An 8,808-nucleotide genomic window follows, 5' to 3' on the forward strand; every position below is an offset into this window, starting at 1 on the left:
CCCCCCCCAATACATACTGTATAAAAAACTTGGGACTCAATAATACTCCAATGCACTTTCATAGTCCATGAAAGCTGATGCCAAAATAAATGTGTTCGTCTTTAAGGTGTTAGAAGACTTTGCTTTTTGGTGCACTAAACTAATATGGCTACTACCTAGAACTTATTCAGATATATTGCCCATCTTAGCCCAAGGGCTATTGGGGCAGGTAGCAAAGAGCTCCACCCCTCCTTCCTGCGGAACAGAATGACAAAAGAAGCAGCTTTAGACCAGATCAGAGGTTGCTCATCTGGCCCAGTATTGCCTACTCTGGATGGCAGCAGCCCCCAGGGTTTTGGCGGGGGCGGGCGGGCGGGCTTCCCTATCCTTTAAACTGGAGCTGCTATGGATTAAACCTGCATGCAAAGATGTTGCGTTCATTTTGCTCTGGTTTCTTAACTTCATCCTGAGTTCTGCAGCCTGGACGGATCAGGAATTCGTCAACCAGCTCAGAGCCTAATTTTGGCAAGGTTGCAAGGAAAGGAATTCCATTACGGACAAGGAATAATAACCCCTTTCTGGTTATTACGAGGGCATCCTGGGCAGATTTCGTTAGAAGTCACGACAGGGTACATGTTGGACTAACGCCAATTAGGGCTTTGTAGATGGTAACCAGCACCTGGAATTATACCTGGAAGAGAACGGGATAGTGCCATCCCCCCTCCCCCTAGATGTGTTGAACTGCAAGCCCCATCATTCCCAGCCAATAGAAGCATTGGCCATGCTGGTGGGGAAAGATGGGCATTGCAGCATCCCAACACACCTGGAGGGCACCAGGTTGGGGAAGGCTGCTCTACAGCAAGGCCCAACAACTCACGATCTTAAGCACCCGAACTGTAGAAAGGTAACAGCAGACAATGGATAAAGGCAATTTTATTGTTTAATGCACAGTTGATGAGGATTTGGGGACCTGAACATGTTTCCCAGCATGCCGTGCTCCCCAAGCCTGATGGGACGTTACCTATCCACCCTCGGCACCGAGAGCTTTCAGCAGAGGGCTTCATCCTGTCCCATGCAGGCGGGGTGCTGCTGCAGGGAAAATACGACGGCTTGTTCTGGGCACAGGGCATGAGCGGCGGCTGGAGAAAGCCAGAGTGCTAGCCGGGAGGCCTCTGCTAATGAGCGGTGAGCTACTGAAGCTCAGTAAACCGGCCGGCCGGCCGGCCAGCCACACAGTAATCCCTGGACAGAAGTGGGGCTGGGACATGGCTTTGCCCCACAAGAAGTGCTTACCATGAGCCAGAACTCAGGTGCAGCTTCTTCCAGACTTTTTGTTATGCCTATTCCCTCGAAAACCCGCCTTGTGTTGGGGCTGCGTGGAGTCCGCTTAAAAAAGAAGTAAAATCCAGCTCCTGGAACGGTAAAAATTGGATTCTGGAATCTGTATAAATAATGCCAATGTACCTGATTTCTCTGATTTTGCCTATCTTACTGGTTCTGTTATCTTGCATAACCTTTTTCTGGTGGTAGTTTGGGGGCTGAAGAGCTAAAGTGTTCCACGTGAACCACTGCAAACCTCCTGGCCTCTGGAGACTTCTAGCATGCATCGTCTGGGTGCTTTGAACTATGCCTGTTCGTCAGTGAGGGACAGAAAACCATTTTTTTTTTAAAAAAAGGAGGCAGGTTCTGTAGATCCTGCCATGCGCGCGTTCATCTGTCCACACTCGGCACCAAGAGCTTTCAGACCTGCTGCGGCATTTGCAGGGCTGTGTGTTTGCTCCTGGAGAGCAGAGTAGCCGAAGAATGTGGCAGAGACTAAAGAATCCACCGCTTTTGTTTTTAAAGCAAGTTTCTGACCCTCATTGTTGTGAAGAGATACTTGGAAGCAGCTGGATCAGGATGGACAATTCCAGATGTTTTTGGCCTAGAACTTCCATGATCCCTCATCCTTGGTTATACTTTCCAGGGCTGATGGGAGTTGTAGGCCAAAACATCTGGAGGCCCACAAGGTGCCCACCCCTGATGGAGAGGATGCCTTGCTGGAAGTCTTAAGAGGCTGCAAGTTCCGAACGCCAGCAGTCTCTCACGCCTTGCCGACACACACAACCCCTGCAGTTTTCAAAGGCACCCAGATTTACAGTTCGCTGCCCTTCGCCCCTTTCCTCTCTGCCGCCTGTTCTCTCTGGGATTCTTCTGAGGCAGGCAGAGGCTTCGCGGGGGCAAGCTGGAACTCTTCCGGAACAGGTGAGTCGCGCGTCTCCTTCCGGTAGAACCCCAACTCTTTCACCAGCCGGTTGATCTCTTCCCGGGACATTTCAGCCAATGGAATTCTCTGCAAAATAAATGCAGGCGCCGGGGCTCACCACGGATCCTTGGCACGTGGCTACAAACTGCGGCAAGCCGGCCTGGCCTGGCCTCAGGGCATGCTAGGTGCTGCGCAGCCAGCTCTGCCTGAGACCCGAGCAAGGCTGAAATTTTGGAGGTGGACTCCAGAAGAAAAGCCCCTTTTTTCTTCTTAGAAGAAAAAAATCATGTAGAATTCTCCCCCTTTGGCCTAATTTATACGGCAACTTTTAGGGTTTAATCCTACGCATGTTTAGACAGGCAAGAGTCCCACCTTTGGATATCTTCCGCATCTTGGATAGCTCATTTAGAGTTCTGAAGGGTTCTGAACGAAACCCGAAGTGGATTCGCAGCCCCACTGACATCGGAGCCACCAGCCTCCACTGGAATTCATTCTAATGTAGGTAAAACATCACTGGCTGCACACAAGAGGAAGGCTTGGGGGAACCTCAATCTTTGCAATCGGACAAAAAAAGGTAAGGAGAAAACCTCCAAGGGGGCAGCCATCCCCCGCCCCACCGGCCACAAATATCCCACTGCGTAGTCCGCATGCCCAGTGGCCACAGCACGGTGAAAGGGGAAGTGAGACAAAGCATTTCTTCACAAGGCTTTCATTGCATGTTCATGATTCGTCACTCATGGAAGTTTGCCGGTCCTTTACACGACATCATCAACTTCCAAAGTATGACCTGCACTTTCTGACTTTCTCCTGCTTTCAAAAGATCAGCATTAACCGATAAGGGACATTAATCCAATATATGGGCAGTGTGTAATAACGGTGTTGTGCTATAATCACAGCACCATCTAGTGACTGTAAAATGAAACCTATGGAACTGAATTGAGAAAGGAAGTCATACTCAATTCAAAGCACATGTCTGCCCAAGTAATTGAGCCGATTGTAATCCTGCAAAGAACCTGGAAGCAGAAAGCCACGGTAAGGAGGCAGGATTTCAGCGTCATGTCATGTACTCCAAAGAAAAGAAGGGTAAGAAATAGAACAGAACATCTTGAAGGCTCTCCCATACTAGAGGCATTCAAGAGGCAGCAGGGATGCTTTAGGGTGGATTCCTGCACTGAGCAGGGGTTGGACGCGATGGCCTTAGGCCCCTTCCAACTCTACTATTCTATGATTCTATGAAGGGGAGTGCAACATTTTGTGCCAGGTCCCACTTGTTTGCTTAACGCCATTCACACAGTTTCTACCGGCAGTTTCTAATGGTGTCAAGCTTTGCGTGGCATGGCCGTAAAATGGGTTACAGTGGATGCACGCAGTGGAGGCTGGTGGCTCCGATGTCAGTGGGGCAGTGAATCCGCTCTGGGTTTCAGTCAGAACTCTAAGAAGCTATCCTTCGCCAACTTTAGAGTACTGCCTGATTTGGATTGAAACCCAAGTGGATTCACTGCCCCACTGACATCGGAGTCACCAGCCTCCACTGCCTGCAAGAGTTCAGCATTCTGTCTTACCTGCAACTCTTCATACTTAAAGTTGAGCAGCACCAGTTCGGGATCCGCTCCAGCCAGGTGTTTCAGGACAAGGTTGTGGCTGGAAGAGATCGTTAAGGAACCTGACAGGCTGGAGTTATGGGAGGGGTGGCAACAGCGCTGCCGTTTTCTTCTTCTTCCTATGCCAGCCGGGAAGTTGAACAAATCAGTACTTCGGCCTCAGGCAGACTTCTCCAATCCCAATGCCCACCCAATGTGTTGGACTACAACTCCTATTATCCCCAGCCAGCACAGCCAATTGGGGATGGTAGGAGTTGTAGTCCAACACAACAGGAGCACTGCCAGGTTGGGGGAGGTTGGCTCAAAGGTACTGCAGGATCTGTCGGCTTTAGGTTCCTAGGGCAGAGACGGAGAATTGCAGGATGTTCCTTTTAAAAGGCTGTTTTGCATTTTGGACCACCATGCTGGAGTCAATACACGCCCCCCCCCCCCATTCCCACCCCTCTGCCCCTGTTGTTAGCACGGAGTCACGGCTGCCCCAGACAGCCCCATGCCAAGGATGACAAGGAGAGAAATGTACAGTTAATGACAGGGACCCAGACGATCCCTGTACCCCCCACAGCCCCACATGGCCTACGGAGCTCCAGCCCTGCCTGTCGAGGCAGAGCTGAGCCAGGTTGAATTCTTCCTTACCTGAGGGGGGGAAGACGAAAGGACAAAGGTGGCGGGTCGGATTAGGGAAGGTCGGAGGGAGGGCGCAGGGGAGGTATCCATGGGGACCTAGGACGAAAAAGAAAAATGCAGTTAATAGGAGGGCAGCAGGTGACCTCTGCAGCCCTCAATCCCGCACCCCTTAAGGCCCTGCCTGTCCAGGAAGAGCGGAGGCAGGGTCAACATTTCCTTACCTGAGGGGGGGAAGACCAGGGAGGGAAGAAGGTGGCAGGTAGGATGAGGGAAGGACGGAGGGAGGGTGGGGGAGTCGTATCCATTGGCTCCTAGGACGAGAAAGAGAAAGGTGTGACATTAATTGGAGGGCCCCAGCCGTCCCCTGCACCCCACCCTCCCGCCTGCCTTAGGGAGGGGGGCAGACTTTGGCCTGGAGGGCCTCAGCAAGGGGCACTCTTAGCAAGGGGGCGTCCTGCCCCCTGGCCCTGTCCTCCTCCTGTTCCCCTCAGCCCTCCAAACCCAGGGACCACCCCTCCAGTCCCTGATCTCCCCCCTCTCCTCGCTCTGGCCTCCTCCCTCCCCCCTCACTGGGCATGGGCCCCTCCTTACCGGCCATGCTTGTTTCCTCCACGCCATCCTTGTTTGCTATGAACGTGGAGATTCCGCGCCAGGCCAACGGTCTCCTGCAGCATCTTTTGGAACTCTCCGTCATCATGGAAGCTAGAAGGCGGCCATTGTGACAGTGCCATGGGCCAGGCCCAACTGAGCTGGCGAACTGGGACCTCGAAGCCAGCACCTGTGAACTGGCCTTCAGGACTCGAGCAGGGAGGGTCTCCTGGGATAGGGAGGAGAGTCTCCGGGTTTGAAAGAGGTGGATGAATCCACCGGATTTCACATTGGAAAAGGAGCTGAGACGTAGGAGAATTTGGTGGAAGTTTGCAAATCACTCGAAAATGCCCTGTTCCAGCCCCTGAAGCCAAGCATGAAGGGGAGCACGTGTTCTCCGAAAATGCCAGCAAAGTCCCGAACTTGTGTTTGGGAAACGTGCACTTGAAGAAAGGCACTCTGTTTTTAATGCCCTCTCTTGAAGACTCCCATTTTCATGTTATATACAATGAAGGAAAAATGCACCCTTTTGAGAAATGCACCCAGAAATGCACTTTCCCCATTTGAAGAAACCCAGAGAAAGAAAAGGCCCAAGTCAGAAGAGGGGCACGCGGAACCCAGCTCTGAAGTGACGTCTGGAGAATGTCGGTGACTCCCAAGATCTCTGGTGCTCCATCCCTAAAAGGCCGCGGTGATTCATCCCGACACGTTGTGGCGACAACTCGGAGTTCTCGTCCGTTGTGGACCTGGAGGGCTGGGCAGGCTGTACGTTGCATGGTTTCAGCATCTGGCTCTTTTCAGAGTTTAATCAGGTGTTTGTGAATAAAGAAATTCACAGAACAAACAGGTGTATGCACATTTACTCTGCATGATTTAAAATGCTGCAGAGTCTAAGGCCATAGCTAGACCTAAGGTTTATCCCTGGATTGTCCTGGGGTCAAACCTGTTCACCAAGGTGACACACAGGAGATCCAGTGCTCAGGCAGGGGCGAACCCTGGATGATCCCAGGATAAACCTTAGGTCTAGCTGTGGCCTATGTCTCCTTGGGGCGGAAGTTCACGGAGAATGCTCTTTGCACCTGGAGGCCAGAGCACACCTGTGCCTGCAGCCCCAGCACAGCTTGAATCTTTTCCTTGCAAAGGGGGAACCTGTGGAATTGCTGTGGGGCAGGCTGTGCTGGGACAGGGCTGGGAAACAGAGCAAGAGAATTCCCTTGGAGCAGTGGAGGTGAAGATGGTCAGAGGGAGGGAGGGATTTGTGTGCCCCCAATTCCTTCTCTTCCGAGAGCATCCTTGGGGCTCAGATCTGCTCGGAGCAAGTCATCCAGTGCCTGGAAGAACGTGCCCCCATTTCTAGGCAGGTGTGTTTAGCGGTTTTATTCCTTTCTCAAAGGCAGGCAGTCTGCACATGCACATTCACCCACTGAATTCCTCCAGGTTGGGGCTGACAAGGTGTGATGGCATGGGATGCTGCGACCTTGATGAAGCTAAGCGGGTCTAGGCCTGGTCAGTTTCTGGAAGGGTGACTACCAGGGAACCCCATGTACATTGATTCCTGCATTGAGCAGGGGGTTGGACTCGATGGCCTTGTAGGGCCCTTCCAACTCTATGATTCTATGTCCTCCGCAAGAGATCCTGGGTGGGCAAATATCCTGGGCCGTTCTCCCAATCTGGGTGACCTTGCCCTTTTCTAACATCGTAAGAAGAGCCCTGTTGAATCAGACCAAGGGTCCATCTAGTCCAGCACTCCCTTCACACCTTGGCAAACCAGCCACCGGCCAAGGATGAACAAGCAGGACAGGGTGCAACAGCACCCTCCCAGGAACTGGTGTATACTGGCTTCCTGCCTCGGATATTGGAGGTGGCACATTGCTGTCAGGACTAGCAGCCATGGATAGCCTTCCCCTCCAGCAATTGACCCCCCCCAAAAAAAAACCTTTAATGCCATCCAAGCTGGTAGCCATCCCTATATCTTGTGGTAGTGAGTTCCAGAGTTTAACTATGCACTGTTCTTTTTCTGAATTTATTCCTGCAGATCTCGAACCCCTGGTGGCGGATGGCTTGAGGGTCCCTCTCAGGGTGGAAGTGAGATTATGGTGGTGGACAAAGGAGCTCTGGCTCTCATGTGCTTTTGCTGTTCCTTCCGCAAGGAAGCATCCGTGCGCACTGGGCATGGGAGACGGACAGGCACAGCCCCGCCAGCGGGAACCCAGCCGGCCCAAGCGCCAGTACAATCAGGCCTCTGGATCCCAAGCATCGTAGGTCCATCAGGTGCTGCCACAGAAGGGCTAGTGGTCGCGCTGGGAAGTAGTTAGGGTGACACTATGGAAAGGAGGACCGGGCTCCTGTATCTTTAACAGTTGTATTGAAAAGGGGATTTCAGCAGGTGTCCAGAATCAGCTGCATCTCTGTCCTATTCCAAGGCTTTGAAAGCTCAGCGTGAGTCAGTGCATTTCTCACTAAGGGCAGTTAGTGGCCCCACCCCCGCCATGCTCAGTGTATCCTTGGACACTTTAGAGAAGGCCGCGCGGGGGCACGGAGAGGAAGGAAGACGGGCTTCAGTGGGGTGTGTGAATGACCCTGGGCTAATCTCCTCCTGCAGCCCTCTCAGTACGGAAGAGGGATGCTCCTAAAGGTTCCCGCCTCCACGGCCGCCACTCACGGGGCACACGCCACTGTTGGTTACTGCAAGTACAGGAGCGTTGTTGCGTGAGCCCGTGTGCGACATTAGGCCACCCCCACATGTGTAGGGGTAGGAGTGGGCGGGGCTAGGCAGGTGACGTTTAGATGTGCTCTCCTCAGCATTGCGCACTGCCGCGTCACAGCTGGCTACGGGGCAAATGCGTATGTTTTTAATGACTCAGGAGCCATGCGCACGAGCGCAGACACGCAGCAACACATGGGCACCTCTACCTCTGCTGTGTTTCTGGGAAGGAACATGCGCTCCAGCGCAGAGCTATGCTTGTATTCAAAAAACAAGAAGAAAGACACTCGGTGGTGAAACACACCGATCCCCATCCCAAATATGTCGTGGAAATAGGGGAAGGGACACAACAAAAGCCATCAGGGATGTTCCGGTGTTTCATAGAATCATAGAACAGCAGAGTTGGAAGGGGCCTTCAAGGCCATGGAATCCAACCCCCTGCGCAGTGCAGGAATCCTCCTTGAAGCATCCCTGACAAGCTGCCTCTTGAAGGGCCTCCAGTGTGGGAGAGCCCACGACCTCCTGAGGTCATTGGTTGCATTGCTGGTCGGGCTTCGCTTTCCTGTTTTTGACACCCTTTGCTTCTTTCCGAGGCGCGTCTGCAGGGAGTGCGCGGTGTCCTGTTTTTCTTCCTTGTTCCCTTGATTTTCAGCCGGAGCAAATTCCCCTGTGCTCCCCTCAGAAATGGCACGGCATCCCCTTGATGTCAGGAGAGTCCTGAAGGTTTACAGAGGCAGAGCCACACCTCTTTGTCAGACAAATGCCCTGTTGGGGGTCATTCCGTCCTGCGGCTTTGAGACAGAAGGTTTCCAATGCCGCTCGGAGGAGACGGCTAAAGGCTTGTCTTTGCCTAGTCTACGCCTGCCTTGAGTGCTCTTAAGCCACCAATGTCTTTGCCCATCCCACAAGAGCAGCCAATGACCTCAGCAGCTTTCCCCCCTTGATCTTCCGCTGCCTGAGATTCGTAGCGCAGCTCCCTGTTCAAACCGTAGCACCGGAGCTGGGCAGACGGGGGCAGAGTTGGCAGGGGGGCTGTGATTTGGAGGGGTGCTACTCCGAATCCCCCT

General features: G+C 52.9%; 1 protein-coding gene across 1 annotated transcript; it reads right to left on the bottom strand.

Moving 5' to 3' along the window:
- Window positions 1-1,842: 1,842 nt before the first annotated feature.
- Window positions 1,843-3,858, bottom strand: LOC134410662 (selenoprotein M-like; the record flags this gene model as incomplete). The annotated part of the gene is made up of 2 exons (XM_063144054.1): window positions 1,843-2,311; window positions 3,787-3,858. Coding segments are annotated over 2 exons (270 nt in total), but the record flags the coding sequence as incomplete, so codon positions are not given.
- Between the last annotated feature and the right edge of the window lie 4,950 nt (window positions 3,859-8,808).

The sequence above is a fragment of the Elgaria multicarinata genome, chromosome 18 (genome assembly GCF_023053635.1).
Source record: "Elgaria multicarinata webbii isolate HBS135686 ecotype San Diego chromosome 18, rElgMul1.1.pri, whole genome shotgun sequence".
Classification (NCBI taxonomy): Eukaryota; Metazoa; Chordata; class Lepidosauria; order Squamata; family Anguidae; genus Elgaria; species Elgaria multicarinata.